At 41.8% G+C, this 19,407-nt stretch overlaps 1 protein-coding gene across 2 annotated transcripts in view; it reads right to left on the minus strand.

The window, feature by feature from the left end:
* The window catches only part of adamts6 (ADAM metallopeptidase with thrombospondin type 1 motif, 6), a 231,674-nt gene that overhangs the window by 6,601 nt on the left and 205,666 nt on the right, over window positions 1-19,407 (minus strand). The window contains exons 21-23 of one of the 2 annotated variants that reach the window (XM_078397497.1): window positions 15,406-15,535; window positions 9,805-10,009; window positions 2,932-3,108 (exon numbers count right to left, since the gene is read on the minus strand). In XM_078397497.1, the coding sequence (XP_078253623.1) occupies window positions 2,932-3,108; window positions 9,805-10,009; window positions 15,406-15,535 (512 nt within the window). The remainder of the gene's footprint in view (window positions 1-2,931; window positions 3,109-9,804; window positions 10,010-15,405; window positions 15,536-19,407) is intronic. The other variant, XR_013547164.1, reaches the window with a different exon arrangement.

The following is a 19,407-nucleotide window of genomic DNA, read 5'->3' on the forward strand; positions in this document are numbered from 1 at the left end:
CTAGGTTTTCTGCTCAATGATAGTACTGCTGTGAAGGTCAGCTGTAAAGTCAGCAGAAGTGTAGCAGGGGAATTGAGTTGGCTGTAAGTGCGTGCCGCTGGCTTGAAACATCTGAATAATCCTGGTGGCCTCCATGTCTCTACTTAGAGGAAATGCATTGCTCTGGTGCACGATAACACTCAGCTTCCTGCAAGAGATATTTTTCCTGGCATGCTGTGAACAAAATGGAATCAGAACTGGCTTATAGAAACATAAAGGGCTGTGGTGGACAGGCGTTAGTCTGGCTGGAGGCCTGTTACCAGTGGAGTTCCACGAGGATTTATGTTGGGACCTCCAGTGTTGGTGATATATATAAATCCTGGGATCCCCCCAGGGCTGCGTCCTTAGCCCCCTACTGTACTCCCTGTACACACATGACTGTGGGGCCAGGTTCAGCTCAAACTCCATCATCAAGTTTGCTGATGACACTGTGGTGGTGGGCCGGATCTCCAACAACGATGAGAAGGCCTACCGGGAGGAGGTGGCTGATCTGGCACTCTGGTGTCAGGACAATAGCCTCCTCTTGAATGTCACTAAAACAAAGGAGCTGATTGTGGACTTCAGAAGGGCTAAACATCCAAGGACGTACACGCCACTGGAGATAAATGGGTCGATTGTGGATAGGGTGAGCAGTTTTAAATACTTGGGAGTCCGCATCGCAGAGAATCTGACGTGGGCAACGCACATTGCCGCACTGGTGGGTAAGGCTAAGCAGCGCCTTTACCACCTTAGACAACTGAGGAAATTCAGAGTGTCTCTGAAGATCCTTCATTGCTTCTACTCTGGGGCTGTAGAGAGCATCCTGTCCGGCAACATTACAGTCTGGTTTGGGAACAGCTCTGCCCAGGACAGGATGGCCCTGCAGAGAGTAGTGCGTTCGGCAGAACGCACCATGGGAACTACACTCATCCCCCTGCAGGACCTATACATCAGGAGGTGCAGATCCAGAGCAAGTAAGATCATGAGGGACCCCTGCCACCCCAGTAACGGACTGTTCCAGATGCTACGATCAGGCAAACGCCTCCGCTGTCACGCTGTGAAAACGGAGAGGATGAGACGGAGCTTCTTCCCACAGGCCATCAGGACTGTCAACTTTTATAACCCCAGAGACTAAATTTTTGTCGACACTAATAGTAACTTATTAACTTTATTTATATGCTGTAACTGTAATTCTTTTTGTGCACAACCCGCAGGCATTGCCACTTTCATTTCACTGCACATCGTGTATGTGTATGTGACAAATAAATTTGACTTGACTTGACTTGACTTGAAATGACTTGGACATAAATGTAGTCGGGTTGGTTAGTAAGTTTGCAGAAAACACCAAGATGGCTGGACTTGCAGACAGTGAGGAAGGCTTTCAAAGTATACAGCCGGATATAGATCAACTACAGAAATGGGCAGAGAAATGGCAGCTTAAACCAGGCAAGTATGAGGTGCTGCACTTTCGGTGGTTGAATGTAAGGGCAAGACTCGTAGCGACATTGATGTGCAGAGGGATCTTGGGGTCCAGGTTCATAGTTCCTTGCAAGTGGCAGCACAAGTTGCCACTTTAGGGCGGCACAGTAGCGCAGCGGTAGAGTTTCTGCCTTACAGCACCCGAGACCCTGGTTTCGATCCAAAACTACAGGTACTGTTTGTACAAAGTTTGTACATTCTCCCTGTGACCACATGGGCTTTCTCAGGGTGCTCCAGTTTCTTCCCACATTCCAAAGACGTGAGGAGTTTGTAGGTTAATTGGGTTCGGTAGGTTGGCCCTAACATGTGGAATAGAAATAATGTATGGATGATTAATGGTCAGCGTGGATTTGGTGGACTAAAGGCCTGTTTCCACGTTGTATCGCTAAACTAAAAACTAAAACTAAATAGATAGAGTAGTAACGAAGACATATGGTATGCTTGCATTTATTGGTCGGGGCATAGGAGTCAGGAAGTTATTATATAGTTCTATTAGAATTTGTTTAGGCTGCATTTGCAGTATTGCATGCAGTCCTGGTCACCTCATTTCAGGAAGAGTGTGGATACTTCGGAGAAGGTGCAGAAAAAGGTTTACCAGAAGGCTGCTTGGATTAAGAGGATTTAGCTACTAAGAGAGATTGGTCAAACTTGGAACGCCAGAAGTTGTGGGGAGATCTGATAGCAGTATTTAAAGTTATGAGAGGCATAGATTGAGTAGACAGTCAGAACCATTTTGCAGGGTGGAAATGTCAAAGACTAGAGACAACACCACTGTCCACCCCGTCAGCCAACCTTCCTACTCTGCTCCACTTTTGCTTCCCTGTTCTCCCCTCTCCTTTCTCACACTGCCCATCCTCCCCCTCTCCCCAGCTCTCCCTTTCCCCTTTCTCACTCTACCCGTTCTTATTCCTCACTCTCTTATCTTTCCCATCCCTACACCCCATGTCTACCTTAGCTAACCGTGTCAGTTTTCAATCTTTATTGTAATCTTTATTTCCAAACTTTTTTCTCTCAGCTGAGCAGCTCCACTGTGTTAAAGATCACAATCCAGGCAGCTTATGACAATCGCTTCAGATTTCAAATGCCATTTATTGTGAATATTAAATTAATTTTTAATGAAAAAATCCCCATAAATCAAGAATGCTGACTCTAAACAATTAATTGCTTTATGACAAAAATGTGTAAATGGAATATTACAAAAAAAAATTAAATCCTGTGTTCATATAATTTACGTTTCGATGAGTTAAGATTACAAAAAGGAATGAATAAAACAGAAATTTAGTACAATCTGGAGATCAGAATTGATTCTTCAAACCTATTTCAACAGTTACCTTGCATCAAGTGCAGCTCATATTCATTTATGCACTCGGAACTGTCAGATAAACGAGTGCTAAAAGAGTAGAATACCATAACGTTAAATTAGTGCCAACTTACCACACCCCATTCTCCCATGACCCATCGTGGAGGTGGGCATCGCCCGAGGCTGCAGCGAATTCGGGCCGGAGGTTTGCTTTCATTAGAACAATGGGAGGGCGGGAAAGTCTTGCTCAGGTCACTGCTCTTGCACAAAACAATTCGATGCTTAAATCCTGGGCCACATTTTGGAGTGCACTGAAAAATAAGATTGTAATATGCTTAATAATTCAGTCTCAGTTCAAAAACATTGAAACCTAATGAAGCTTTCCAGTTGTATTGGATGTCACAATGCCTCCACTCAAGGCTCAAGTGATGTCAGCAGCATATAGTGATGGTACTTCTAAGGAATTTGGAAAAAACCCCAATATTTATGCAACCATTTGGCATAAATATTTATAGAATTACTGTGTTCTTGTGGGAGTGAGATATCAAAAATGAAAATACTTTCAACATTCCCAAAGTGACCAAATTTGGCATTGCAATAATTACTGTGAACAAAAAAAAAAGTTGGTGTTGTAACAAATGAAGGCAAAGTGCTCTCTTGGTGTTATTATTTGGTGTGGGATTGCTCGAAACAGGAATTGCCAAATTTTGATTCATGGTCTTGTCAATGTAAACAAGACATCCAAGTCATGTCAACCAAGACATCAGTAGCATAATTACATTCAATCGCAGAGCTTCAGGGCTGGAGAGTGGAAATCAACTGAGTTTCCTGGCCTGATCATAGTGCAGTAGGTATATACGTGTGGATGTCAACTGATGATAGGTTAGAATTTAGCAGCATTGTTCCAACATGAAATAGTTGCTGTCATATACAATCTAGGCACACAAAGAAGGGTGCCAGAAAGAAGAGGATTCATGCAGAATACTAATCCTCATCAAAGCAGGCAAAAACCCTCCTACGATGCAGCCACCAATACAGATGACAAAATATAACAAAGGAAATACATTTGCAGTGGAGCCAATAATTCTTGCCAATATATACTCAGCAGAAAACTGGAATCCTCAGAAAAACAGTGATCAGGTGTTTATATATTTCCTCGGGGCTTTGCAGATTTCCTGCTGAAATCATGAGGGGAGAACAGGAATGCTGAGTAGGGAGTCCCATGAATCGAGTTCTCTGATCTCCTATCAAGTGAAACTCCACGAGAAAAGTACAGTCTTTATATCTTGGTTTCCAAACATTTTCTCCATGCTCTGGGCCCCGCAGTAACCCTGCTGAACACCACCCAAACTTGAGATCAAAGGGAAACAGACCATATAAATGATACAGCCTAGCCTACCCCATTCTGCCTTTTGTCTGAAAGTCCGTCCTCAGGAATAAGGAACAAGCTCACATTTATATGGTACTTTTTGTGACCTTAGAACATCCCAAAGCACCCTTACAATCAATGAAAGACCTTTGGAGTGAAGTCACTGCTCTACAGTTGGGAAATGTTTAAAAATAATTTAAACATGCGGCAGGAATCCATGTTAATTTGTTTATTTCAGTTTTGTTTTAAAAATCTATTAGTGATTGGATAAACAACACAGCCAGAGATCCCCTGCATCTATACAACTCAAAAATCAATCTGAACAAAGTTATGATGATTGATTTCAGACTTACTTAGAGAGCAGAATCATGAACAGCTGGAAGGCATGTCAAACCTGTTCAGTGACAGTAATTTAAGTTTAGAAATATAACCTCTCTTGAAAACTGCTTGGCAGAACTGCAAGTTTGGATGCCAATTCCATTCACTGTCCCACTGGTGAAATGAAACTTCTTGTGCACCAGAAATGTGAAAACCTGTCCAGAGGGCAAGGGTCTATATCTTGGCACCCTGGTGGAACTAACTCGATGGGTGAAGAAGATCTGCCGGTACACTGGGCTGTTAACACAGATTCACTAAAGAAGGCCATTCTGCCTATTGAGTTCTCCATTTACAGATATGCATCTCGTCCCACTCCCCATCCTCTTCCAAAGACGTAGAAGTTCTGTTCTTTCAGAAACTCATTCGGCTCCCTTCTGACCCCTCCAAATGAATCTGCCTCCATTCCAACTCCTGGCAGTGCATACCAAACAGTAACCATTCATAGTTGGTTCTTTGCCAATTAGCTTCACTCCATCTCCCCTTAACTCCTTGCTAGTGGAAATACTTTCTAACGACTCCGTTTACACCTTTCATAATGTTTAATACCTCTGCCAGATCCCCTTGCAACTTCCCCCATGTCAACAAGAACAACTCTAGCTTCTCTAGCCTATCTACATTATTAATATCCCTACAGGGATTTACAGAAGAGTAAGCTGACAGGCCTTAATGACTGCTGACAGGTGGCACTAAAACCTGTGATGAGTACTTTCAGAGGTTGGTTCCGATGCATATCAATTCAAGGACCTAGGTCCACTACTCCTCACTTACCACCAACGTAGTTGAATAGAGGATGTGATCTTGTTGGCTTTCCACTCTGCACTGAGTCACTTGGTCAATAAGAACACACAGATCAGTGTGTTTTCATTGAATACAGCTTGGCGTTCAAAACCATCATTTTCTCCAAACTTATTATCAAACTCAGAGAACTGAGCCTCCACTCATCCCTCTGCGTGGATCTTCAACTTCCTCATCGGCAGACCACAATCAGTACAAATTGACAAAAACATTTCCCCTTGATACAGGACTACCTCAATGCCATGTGGTCAGCCGCCTGCTCTACTCCCCCTATACCCATGACTGTGTCCAGATATAACTCCAACACCATTTTTAAATTCACCAATGATTCCATCATTGCTGAATGAACAATGGCTGGTAAATCTGTGGATTCTTTGCCACAGAAGGCTGTGGAGGCAATCAGTGGATATATTTGGGGCAGAGATAGATCTATTCTTGATTAGCATGGGTGTCAGAGGTTAGGGGGAGAAGTCAGGAGAATGGGGTTAGGAGGGAGAGATAGATTAGCCATGATCCATGGCGGAATAGACTCGATGGACAATAGACAATAGGTGTAGGAGTAGACCATTCGGTCCTTCGAGCCAGCACCACCATTCAATGTGATCATGGCTGATCATTCTCAATCAGTACCCCGTTCCTGCCTTCTCCCCATACCCCCTGACTCTGCTATCCTTAAGAGCTCTATCTAGCTCTCTCTCGAATGCATTCAGAGACTTGGCCTCCACTGCCTTCTGAGGCAGTGAATTCCACAGATTTACAACTCTCTGAATGAAAATGTTTTTCCTCATCTCCGTTCTAAATGGCCTACCCCTTATTCTTAAACTGCGGCCCCTGTTTCCCGCCTCTAACGTGTCCAACCCCTTAATAATCTTATATGTTTCAATAAGATCCCCTCTCATCCTTCTAAATTCCAGTGTATACAAGCCTAGTCGCTCCAGTCTTTCAACATACGACAGTCCCGCCATTCCGGGAATTAACCTAGTAAACCTATGCTGCACGCCCTCATAGCAAGAATATCCTTCCTCAAATTTGGAGACCAAAACTGCACACAGTACTCCAGGTGCGGTCTCACTAGGGCCCTGTACAACTGCAGAAGGACCTCTTTGCTCCTATACTCAACTCCTCTTGTTATGAAGGCCAACATTCCATTGGCTTTCTTCACTGCCTGCTGTACCTGCATGCTTCCTTTCAGTGACTGATGCACTAGGACACCAAGATCTCGTTTTACGCCCCCTTTTCCTAACTTGACACCATTCAGATAATAATTTGCCTTCTTATTCTTACCACCAAAGTGGATAACCTCACACTTATCCACATTAAACTGCATCTGCCAAGCATCCGCCCACTCACACAACCTGTCCAAGTCACCCTGCAACCTCATAGCATCTTCCTCACAGCTCACACTACCACCCAGCTTTGTATCATCTGCAAATTTGCTAATGTTACTTTTAATCCCTTCATCCAAGTCATTAATGTATATTGTAAATAGCTGTGGTCCCAGCACAGAGCCTTGCGGTACCCCACTAGTCACTGCCTGCCATTCTGAAAGGGACCCATTATCCCCACTCTTTGCTTTCTGTCCGTCAACCAATTTTCTATCCATGTCAGTACCCTACCCCAATACCATGTGCCCTAATTTTGCCCACTAATCTCGAGGGGCCGAATGGCCTAATTCTACTTCTATCACCTATGATCCTATAAATGGGTAACAGTATGACCAAAGTACAGGAGAGAGATTGAAAATCTGCTTGAGTGGCGCCAGAACAACAATCTTGCTCTCAATGTTGGCAAGACCAAAGAGCTGATTGTTGACATTTGGAGGGAAAAGCCAAGGATCTATAAACCTGTCTTCATCAAGTTCCTTGGCATGCGTAACACTAAAGATCTGTGCTGGGCCTAGTACAACAATACAATCACAAAGAGAGCTTATCAATGCTTCTACTTCCTCAGAATATTAAGGAGATTCACTGTGTCTATGTCTCTATTGATCTTTTCCAGGTGTACGTGGAGAGTATACTGACTGGTTGCATCACCCCCTGGTTCATCAACTTGAATGCTCAGGAATGAAGAAGACTACAGAGGATGATAGACACTGCCCAGTCCATCACAGATGTTGACCATAGTACAGGTTAACGAGGTTAATTCCCGGAATGGCGGGACTGTCGTACGTTGAATGACTGGAGCAACTGGGCTTGTAAACTCTGGAATTTAGAAGGATGAGAGGGGATCTTATTGAAACATATAAGATCATTAAGGGATTGGACACGCTAGAGGCCGGAAACATGTTCCCGATGTTGGGGGGAGTCCCGAACCAGGGGCCACAGTTTAAGAATAAGGAGTAGGCCATTTAGAATGGAGATGGGGAAGAACTTTTTCACTCAAAGAGTTGTAAGGCTGTGGAATTCTCTGTCTCAGAAGGCAGTGGAGGCCAATTCTCTGGATGCTTTCAAGAGAGAGTTAGGTAGAGCTCTTAATGATAGCGGAGTCAGGGGATATGGGGAGAAGGCAGGAACGGGTTACTGATTGTGAATTATCAGCAATGATCATGGTGAATGGCGGTGCTGGCTCGAAGGGCCGAATGGCCTACTCCTGCACCTATTGTCTATTGACCTCCCCACTTTTGGAGGGAGCAAAAAGAAGCGCTGCCCTAAAAATGCAGCCAATATTATCAAGGATCCACACCACCCTGAGCACGCTCTCATTTCGCTACAAGAGCCTGAAAACATGATCACCAGGTTCGAAAACAGCTTCTCCCTCGCAACCATCAGGGTCGTCAACACTGCACAACACTGACTTCAGCAACTATGATCTTCTTTAGACCGCGTCTTTAGTGGCACCATGGACTTTGTGCTTTTTGCACTAATATGGTTATTTGGTATTATGGTTATCAATTTATTGTATTTATTGTATTTTTGGTTATTAAATATTATCTATGTTACTGCGTTTAGAGGCCAGTTAAACTGCAGCAAGTAAGAATTTCATTGTTCCATTGTAGGAACATATGACAATTAAACACTTTTGACTCTTGAGACTTTTCTAAATCTTTTCTACAGCCTGTCTGAAGCCTTTATATATCTTCACTAAAAATATCATACAAAGTACTGGAGACAAAAAACAATGTTTTATTAAAGATTATCAGGCTTTCATTGCCCTCTATTTATGCCTGTATTTATAAAATTTAACACCCTAATCTCCCCCAATTACAAGTACAAGTGTTCTACTCCTTTTAGAATTGACCCTCCCCCCTCCCCAGTTTATATAGCTTCATCACATTCTACCTAATAAAATATAACTTCACATTTTTCAGTACTGAATTTAATTTACCACCCACCCACCCACCCATTCTGCCACCCTGTTTATAACTCCTTGAAGTCTATCCAGTTGAAAGGCAGAGCAAGCTCAAGGGGCTGAATGCCTATTCCTGCCACTTCCTGTTTATTAATACTTATCATTAGTTTCTCACAGTTCACTCCATCTACAACTTTATGCCATCTGAAAACTGGATGTGGTATCCTGGACACTGAGATGTTAAACAGCCTTTGTGGTAAGATGACAAAAATAATTTGTCCCCTTATCTTTTGGCTCCCACTCATCCGCTTGCAGATGGTAAATATTAGGGTTATCACTTGAGGAATTCCGGCAAATTACATCATCCCATGGGAGGAGATGGGGGAGGGATGTCATTTTCGGGCGTCACATCTAAAGGGGGGGATGAAAACAGTGCATACCCCTCATTAACCAACCCTATATCAAGGAACGGGGACCAGGAACCAATGGCACCCCTCAAGTTGTGTTCACAAGAGGCTTCCTCAACCTTCCCCAGCAATCCCAAAAGTAGGCAAAAGCGGAAATTAAGAATCTGTGCACTGATCTATATCTCACAACTAATTATTTCCTGAAGGAAGTGGCTCATTACTCGTGCAGTTCTACTGAAGAGATTGAGACAACTGCTTGGCCCCCAGTAAAGAGTTTTACTCCACAACCACCATCCCTCGTCGTGATAAACAACCAAAGGGCCAACCATAACTTTTTTAGTGCCAATGGAGCAATATTCAGAAAACATCTTGAGCTTGGTTAAAATCAATTCTTATAGCAGTTTGGCATGCAAGAGAAAGCACATAACTACAGCATCATAAAAATCTGTAAATGACATTACAAGTTTACAGGACATGAAACTGCACCCCTGGATATTTTGATAACCGATGCAGAATATCAGTTGACAGTAGTTTTTTTTAGCTATAGTCAGTTTGGTCATAAATTGTCCTTTTCACTAAGCACCCTGCAGAGAATGTTCAGGGTATAAAATAAGCACATGTGAGATTCGCTCCCCAGCAATAATACAAAATAGTGTTTCATTTTTCCCTTTCTCTTAAGCTAGCAGACGTCTCTACTTGTAATTATAATAAATATAGCAATGCCTTTGAACAGAGTAAACATAAGTAGGGAAGCACATTGGAGTCTGTACCTCAGACCAATCCAACGCAACCCACTGTGGGGGGCAGGACTGATTGTTACAGGGCTCTTTCTCAATAGGCCTGTGTGTGAGACAGTGGCTGCCATCTAGGGTTTCTTCCTCAGAAGGTCCAATTTTCCTAATGCACAATACCGTTCGGATACGCATTCCACCATCGCATGTTTTGCTGCATTCTGACCAATCTCCAATGAACCATCTGGAAGTCAGAGAAGATAAGTTGGAGTTACAGAATCATACACCCAGAAGCCTATTCAGCCTATAATGACATCAGTGTTGCCTCTTTGAAAGAGTTATCTAATTAGTTCCCATTTCTTTTTCTGTACATGCCCAATTCCCTTTGGAAGCCGCTGTTGAATCTGATACTAAATGTCAAAACTTTTGTTATATTGTAACAACACGTTTAAAACCTTCAATCAAATATATAAAAATGTAATAGAAAATTTAGAAAGCTTGCATAAATGTATTGGCCAGAGAGTGTTTTTTTAATTCTGATGGCAGAAAGTATTAATATGAATGTACCCATTCTTGGGATCACAAACACATTGTCCAAGAAACCCCTTGAGACTCCAAAAGAGATTACAGTTTAACATGTATTTTAATGTTGCCTGACATTGCATGATCCAGAATTCAAAGCGTTTGTTAGCTTGGAGTAGCCCCATGTGGCTGGCAGCTCACGTAGTGCTCCCCAGAAGAACCCCCTGTAGATTTGTAACCAGCTAGTTCTTTTTTGGCAATCTTGAATCAGAATTGCCTCAACTTTGCAACAAACCAGCAGATTTTTGTGGGAACTTTTGTGGAAGGCTAAGGTCACTATATCAAAGGCGATTCCAAAATCCACCTCGGGGTCACTTTCTCCAAAAGGTTTCTCCAGGAGAATTCGTGTACTCTGAATTACGAGCACTGGTTACAAGACTATTGTTTTACATTTGATCCATTTTATCTCTGATAATCAATTTAATTTGCTTCCTTAGCAGTGAAGTAAGACAAATTGAACTTTTGAATATTGGCACCACATTATCCTGTTTGGAGTCATAGTCATGGTGTCATACAGCACAGAAGCAGGCCCTTCGGCCCAATGTCCATGTCGACCAAGATGCCCCATCTACATTAGTCCCGCCTACCCGCATTTGCAACAAATCCCTCTAAACCTGTCCTATCCATGTATCTGTCCAAATGTCTTTTCAATGTTGTTACAGTACCTGCCTCAACTACCTCCTCTGCAGCTCGTTCCATATACCCACCACACTCTATGTGAAAAAGTTGCTACTCCGGTTCCTATTAAATCCATCCCCTCTCAACGTAAGCCTATGTACTCTGCATCTTGATGTCCCTTTTTTGGGGAAAAGGCTCTGTGCATTCAGCCTAATTATTCCCTTTGTGGTCTTATACACACCTCTATAAGATCATCTCTCAGCCTCCTGCTAAACTCCTAGTCTCCCCATCCTCTCCTTATAGTTCGGGCAACGGAAACATCTTTGTAAATCTCTGCATTCTTTCCAGCCTAACATCATCCTTCCAATGGCAGAGTGACCAAAACTGAACACAATACTCCAAATGCAGCCTCGCTAATGTCTTGTACAACTGTAACTTAAGATCCCAACGTCTGTAAGCAGTACCCTAACTGATGACGGTATGTACCGAAAGCCTTCTTGACCGCCCTATCTAGATGTAATGCCACATTCAGGGAACTCGGTACCTACACACGTAAATCCCTCTGCTCCACAACACTCCCCAAAGACCTGCCATTCACTGTGAATGTCCTGCCCTGGTTTGACTTCCCAGAATGCAACTCACACATTTTTGCATAAACTTCATTAACTATTCCTCAGTCCACATATCCAAACTGATCAAGATCCTGCTGTAAGTTTTGCTCAGCATCTTCGCTATTTACGATTCCATCCATTTTAGTGTAATCTGCAAATTTACCAATTATGCCTCCTACATTTGCATCCAAATCGTTGACTTAAACCACAAACAGCAATGAACCCATCCCCGAGGCACACCAGTGGTCACAGACCTCCAGTTTGAAAAACACCCTCTACTTCCTTCCATGAAGCCAATTCTCTGTCCAGTCAGCCAGCTCTCCCGGGATCCCATGCGATCTAACCTTGCACAGCAGCCTACCATGCAGAACCTTATTAAATGCCATTGCTGATATCCATATAGACAGCATTTACCGCTTTGCCTTCATCACCCTTGTTGGTTATTTCTTTTTAAAAACCCAATCAGATTCATAAGGCATGATCTCCCATGTACAAAACCATGCTGACTATCCCTAATCAGCCCCTATCTATCCAAATGCATTTTTTGTCCTATCTCTCAGAATCCTCTCCAGTAATTTGCCTACCACAGATATTCGGCTCACTGGTCTATAGTTCCCAGACTTCTTTGCAGCCCTTCTTAAATAGAGGCATACACTCCAATCTTCCGGCACCTCTCCTGTGCCTCATGGTGATTCATTTATCTCAGCCAGGATGCCTGTAATTTCTTCTCTAGATTCCCACAGTATACTCAGGTATACCTAATCAGGCCCAGGAGACCCATCTACCGTTATATGGCTTAGGACATCCAGCATCTGCTTTACTGTAATACGGAGTGTCCACAAGACATCTCCATTAACTATCCTTAGTTCCCAAGTCTTCATATCTTTCTCCATGGTGAAAACAAATACTCATTAAGAATCTTGCCCATCTCCTATGGCTCCACACAGCAATGTCCACTTTGGTTTCTGACGGGCTCTATTCACTCTAACATGCATGCCCTGAACTCTCATGCTTCTAAAAACATCCCACTTTCCAGATGTTCCTTTGCCCACAAACAGCTTACTCCAATTAACTTTAGAAATTTCCTGACTAATACCACATAGTTTGCCTTGCCCCAATTTAGAATTTTAACTGAGATTGCCCTTTCTTTATTCATAACTATTATAAAACTAAGAAAACAGTGGTTGCTGGTCTGAAAAAGGCCCACCCATGGACAGTCCAGTCACTTGCCCATCTCAATTTCCAAAGAGTAGATCAAGCTTTGCCCTTTTCCTTGCAGTGCCCTTTATGTATTGCCTGAGGAAACATTCCTTAACATATTTGACAAATTCCACCTTGTCTAAGCCCTTGGCACTAAAACAGTCTCAATTTATATTGGGAAATTTAAAATTCCCAACTGTGACAACTCTGGTGGTTGAGGCAGCTACTATAACAATATTAAAAAGACATTTGGACCACCCTGAGCTACCTTGTCAGAGAATGTCTGGGATTGCATGTGCATGTCCGTGAAAGTAGTCAGTCAGGCGGACAGTGGGATCAAGGAGGCATTTTTGCATGCTTGCCCTGTTTGGGAAACATATTGAGTGTAAATGTTGAGACATCATGATGCAGCTGTACAAGTTGTTGGTGAGACCACACATCAAACGCTCTATGTAGTTCTAGTCACCTGCTTCAGGAAGGATGTCATTAAGTTGGAAAGGACTCAGAAGAGATTCACGAGGATGTTAAGAGGGCTTGTGGGTTTGAGTTATAGGGAGAGGTTGGATAGACTGTCTTTCCTCTTTGGTGAAGGATGCTCTTATTGAGATGTACAAGATCATGAGGAGGACTCACTGTCTTTTTCCCAGGGTAGAGGATTCTAAAACTAGAGAGAGATTTAGGAGGCACCTCAGGGGCATCTTTTTCACTCAGAATGTAGTCATATCTGGAATGAGCTGTCAGAGGAAGCTATGGAAGTGGATACAATTATGACTTTTACAAGGCATTTGAACAGATATAAGGATCGGAAGGGTTTAGAGGGATCTGGGTCAATTGCAGGCAAATGAGACTAGCCCAACTTGGTCAGCATGGACAAGAAGGGGGTAAAAGCTTGTTTCCATGGTGTAGGACTCTACAACCTAGTGTTTAATCCTCTGATGGCCATTGATGCTACACTAAGCACCATTTTGGAATAGATATAATTTATCTATGGTGTTCCTTTGCTTTAAACCGATTTACTATGTCAGGACTTTAATTTCATTTATATTATTTGATATTATTAATTCTGTATAGTTACAGCTAGTTTGGGAGATCATTGTGCTTATGGAAAGACTTACAATTTTATAAACATTCTCTCGTTTAGGCTGTTGTTTTTTTTTCCAATTCTTTCTATTAAAATTTCAATGGTGCAAGGTATTAAAGAAATATTACTGTTTTTATTGGTGGTTATGTTTTCCTCCACAGCTCTCTCTGCCCTGATTACCCTTTAATGTTTTTGCCAAGTTCCTGCTTTCACTCCGGTCTGCTCTTTGCCCACTGAATTATTAATACAGGTTGATCTTCCATTTTATTTTTATTTTGATTGGGTCACTCTTGTTTAGTCTAGGCATCTTGACTTGCTGTATTCATTTATCTTGCATGTTCAGTAGTACATATTACTTATGTTCTGAAATGTTGTGGGGCAAGCCCTACCGATCAACTTGCTGAAGCTGTTTCCACGTTGCTTTTAAGCTAGACATACCTTGCGGTTCTTTGAATTTCTAGATACCCCATTGTGCTGAACCAGACCACTTTGAGGTCACAGTCCCCTTGTGATGGTACTAATTTCCTTTCCTTCATTTTCTTTTACAAAGTTAAATGTGTGTTGTCTCTCAAGACTTTGTTGACACACTTAATCATGAAGCAGTTATGCTCCTCAGACCTCAAATTGCTTGGATATTCCCAAATTAATGAAGTTGCCCAGAAAGTAACCTTCCTGTTTACATGTGCCATTCTTATCTCTTAGCAAAGCAGACAAACTTCCATCTTCCTTCCTAACCTGGTGATCTGTATTTGTTTGTATCTTTAAAATGTGTTTGTTTGCATCTTTAAAAATACTTAACTAGAGGAATACATTTTAACTTCTCAGCTCCCACAGTATCAACTCAATTAACCTCCAATGTGTCTCTGACATATAGAACTACACTACCCCCTTTCCTGTCTGCTGCTACTTTTTTGAGTGCTGTCTATTCCTGTATGTTGTATTCATTACAATCCTCTAGAGTCACTCATGTGCCTGATTTTCTTATCAGATTGCATTCCTTCTTGCTACAATGGCCTCCATTTCCAGCATAACCAATGCTTCTGGTAATTCAAGTACAGAACAGATTTGCCTCCTTTCTCAGGTCTGCGTCTGCCTGGTCTTTGTATCCACCTCCTACTCGTCTCCAGGTTTCTGAGACAACATGTCTACCTTCAGACTACCTTCCGTCCTGTGATCAGTTCTAACTGGGATCTAATTTCTTTCTGCCCTCTCCGCAGCTTATCCTGTTTAAATCATTCTTGCTAGCTGTCTCCTATGTTCATTAGAAGTCTCACGTTTTTGCTTAAGATCCTGCACGTCCATATTTTGTCCAAATTTTCATAATTAAACATAAAGAAATATTTTCAGTCCTGGTATCTGGCATTTCTTTACATCCATAAATAGCTATGCAGTTGAAGGGATGGCCATCAAAGTAGACGAAAGGTTAATTTACCCTGCGATACATATCGCATCCGATAGTTTCAATTGATTTAAAGTGCTCTGGAAAGAAAAGCAATATTACTGCTTCCATAGAGGACAAAAGTACAAAGAAAAAAGTCTGAAACTTACTCTGGTGGACACGGCTCTATGTTGCAAGCTCTCTGTGTTTCTGGTGGCTTACTCTCAGGGTCACAGTAACTATTCTGGACAACGGAATTGTCATCTAATCTTTTACAAACTACCTCTTGTTTCTGTGCACCTGTAAAAAAAAAGGTTTATCCCTCTTTATTATGATTAGCACATTCTTTAAATAATAATTTATTATTGAAAATTCTTTATTAATATTTTGTTATTGGGGAAATGGGAATACTTAAGAGTTGGTATCCTTTGAAAAATATTTGACACATAATCTTACATTCTGAATTTGCCACAGTTCAAGAAATATGTGTTTACCAGAAGGATCCAATTTCTTGCATGACAGAGACCTTGCCCCACCCACTATATATGCATAAATCATAGCTAAAGGAACTCCAATTTTCTTGCATGTGTGTGTGATGCTTGGATAGATACATTTCACCATTTCTAAAAATTAATCAGTGAAGGGGGACATTAGCAGGTGAGTAGGGAAATTCAATGCAGATGTGTTCCATCAATGCCTTTTGGAAAGAAAAAAATAGAAAATATGTTATATGCTAGATAATAAAACTTTAAAAGCCCCAGAAGAAAAAGAGACCTGCGGTTTCACATGCACAAATCTTTAGAGACATCGGGACAATTTATAATACTATTTCAAGAAAAATAACAATGGCTTGGTATTCTGTAGGGGGCACAGCGTACTTACACAAGGAGATTTCTTAAAACCTACATAAAAGTGTAGTTTCGTTTTAACTAGAGAGGTTCCATAAAGGACATCATTTAAATGTAAAGGCTAATAAATCTGGGAATATTCTTCTGAAGGCCCAGAGTATTTTGTTCAGTTTTGGTCACTCTGCTCTAGGAAGAATATCATTAAGCTGAAAAGAGTGGAGAGTAGGTTTACAAGGATATTACCAGGACTTGTGGGGGTTAGGACTTTATTCCTTGGAGCACAGGGGTTTGAGGGGTGATCTTATCATCGATGTATAAAATCATTTGATAGGGCAAAAGCATTGAGTCAGAGGACAGAGGTTTATGGTGAGAGATGAAAGATTTAATAGAAACGTGAGGGAAACCTTTTCACTCAGAGAGCAGTGGGTATATGGAACAAGTTGCTAGAGGAGATAGTTGAGGCAGATTTATAACAGCATTTAAAAACACTTGAGATGGATTGAAAAGGTTGAGCAGGATATGGATCAAATTTGGGCAAATGGACATGTTTAGATGGGGCATCATGGTCAGCAAGGACAAGTTGAGTCAAGGGCCTGTTTCTGTGCTAGATGGCTCTATGACTATGATTAAGCATATTTAGCAGCTCAAGTCAAGTCAAGTCTACTTTATTTGTCACATACACATACAAGACGTGCAGTGAAATGAAAGTGGCAATGCCTGCGGATTGTGCTAAAACTACAAACAGAATATAATTTTTTTTTAAAAGACACAACACAAAAAATAAATTAATACAGTAAATTAGTCCCTGGTGATATAAGAGTTAACAGTCCTGATGACTTGTGGGAAGAAACTCCATTTTAAAGCTAAATTCCTGATTACCAAAAGCTAAATTTAGGGATAATTGTTTGTGAGAAATTTACTTTAACTCTCTCAACAATTTAGCAGAGTTATATTTTCCTTCAGCTTTAAGCATCAATACAATATTAATGTTAATCTATCCCATAATATTTTCATATTTCCAGATTGGTATTTATATTTTGCTATTTTTAACAGTTATTTTACACTTATCAGCAAATGAATGACTGCAGAAATGCTGTAGCCAACCATTTATATCATCTTCCAGGAGTTCTGACAACCTTCTGCTGAAGCAATAGCTAGTGGTTAGCCCAATCTATTGAAATTCAGCCCACCGCATGATAGCTGAAGTAATGTGCAGTTGTTATCCCTCAGTTTTGTTCATAATCACCAGAAATTTAGCTGCTATTGTTGAAATCACCGGAAAAAGTAATTCATGAATTTGGTCTGCTTACTAAAAATAACCACAGTTAAGGAAACTAAAATAAAATTCTATGCACCTCTCCAAGATATTAGGGGTCAATTTCAAAGGTGTACCAACATTTTAAAGTATGAAACCAAGCAGTAAGCAGCTCAAGCTATTCAGCTGTGTTATGTGCAAGGGCTGAATCCAATTCTGCTTCCAGATTTTCTAGTCGGAATCAAGATTTGGAACGTGGACAATGGGCAAATTTCCTCTCTTGTCCAGGTGAGCCAAATTCAACAGCAATCATTTCCTCCTGTATATCGGTGAAACCAAGCGCAGGCTCGGCGATCGTTTCGTTGAACACCTCCGCTCAGTCCGCCTTAATCTATCTGATCCCCCGGTTGCTCAGCACTTTAACTCCCCCTCCCATTCCCAATCTGACCTTTCTGTCCTGGGCCTCCTCCATTGTCAGAGTGAGGCCCAGCACAAGTTGGAGGAACAGCACCTCATAGGGCGGCACGGTAGCGCAGCGGTAGAGTTGCTGCTTTACAGCGAATGCAGCGCCGGAGACTCAGGTTCGATCCTGACTACGGGTGCTGTACTGTAAGGAGTTTGTACGTTCTCCCCGTGACCTGCGTGGGTTTTCTCCGAGATCTTCGGTTTCCTCCCACACTCCAAAGACGTACAGGTATGTAGGTTAATTGGCTGGGTAAATGTAATTGTCCCTAATGTGTGTAGGATAGTGTTAATGTACGGGGATCGCTGGGCGGCACGGACTTGGAGGGCCGAAAAGGCCTGTTTCCGGCTGTATAGATATGATATGATATGATATTTTACTTGGGTAGCTTACACTCCAGCGGTATGAACATTGACTTCTCTAACTTCAAGTAGCCTTTGTTTTCCCTCTCTCTCCATCCCCTCCCCCTTCCCAGTTCTCCCACCAGTCTTACTGTCTCTGACTACATTTTATCTCTGTACCGCCCACTCCCCTATCATCAGTCTGAAGGGGCTCGATCCGAAACATCACCCATTCCTTCTCTCCAGAGATGTTGCCTGTCCCGCTGAGCTACTCCAGCATTTTGTGTCTACCTTCGATTTAAACCAGCATCTGCAGTTCTTTCCTACACAGTAATCATTTACTGCTGTTTAGCGTAATTCATAGTTTTCCATTGGATTAAAATTGTACCGAGCTAGCTCATGTGCTCCTACCCCGTCAGAACCATACCCTTTGTCATACCCATCCATCCACCACCCTTCCTACACCTTTATGCTAATTTGTTTGTCTCTTCTCCAGTTCAGGTGAAGGATCTTTGACTTAAAGCATTAATTCTCTTTCTCTTTTCAGCAATGCTGTCTGAGCCGCCGTTTCCTGCATTTTCTGTTTTATATTATAATTTGTATGGCTTACCACACAAACGTTTGTCCCCATTAGACTATTTGATAAATTATAAATGACCCATAATGAGGCCTTCTCTTTGTTCTTAAATGAAACTTAAATAAGAGGGTGGTGCAGATCACAGAGCTGTTGCCTCACAGCGCCGGAGACTTGGGTTCAATCCTGATCTTGGGTGTTGCCTGCGTAGCATTTGTACATTCTCCCTGTGATTCCATGTCGATGGTTGTTCTGATTTCCTGCCACATCACCAAAACTGCATGGGTTGGTGGTTAAATTAGTCCATGTAAATTGTTCCGAGAGTGTAGCTAAGTGGTGGAATCTGGGGGGAATTGACGAAACTGTATTAGTGTAAACGGGTGGCTGATAGGTCAGTGCGGACCTGGTAGACCAAATGGTACATTTACTCCTGTATGTGTTTGTGACTCTATATAATATCCAATCCAACAATGTGCTATTAAATTGGGTGGAAGCAGAGTGGGACTAATTGAATAATTCCTTCACTGGGTCAAATATGTTTCTTCACGACTAGAAATGTTAAGATTCCAAACTTTGCAAACTGCATTATAATCAGACTTATCTACATTGGGGAAAATGAATTTACAATGCATTTAAATATACCTCAGAAAAAATTAATAACAAGCACAGTTACACTGCCTTGGGATTTTTA

The sequence above is a fragment of the Rhinoraja longicauda genome, chromosome 1 (assembly GCF_053455715.1).
Source record: "Rhinoraja longicauda isolate Sanriku21f chromosome 1, sRhiLon1.1, whole genome shotgun sequence".
Classification (NCBI taxonomy): Eukaryota; Metazoa; Chordata; class Chondrichthyes; order Rajiformes; family Arhynchobatidae; genus Rhinoraja; species Rhinoraja longicauda.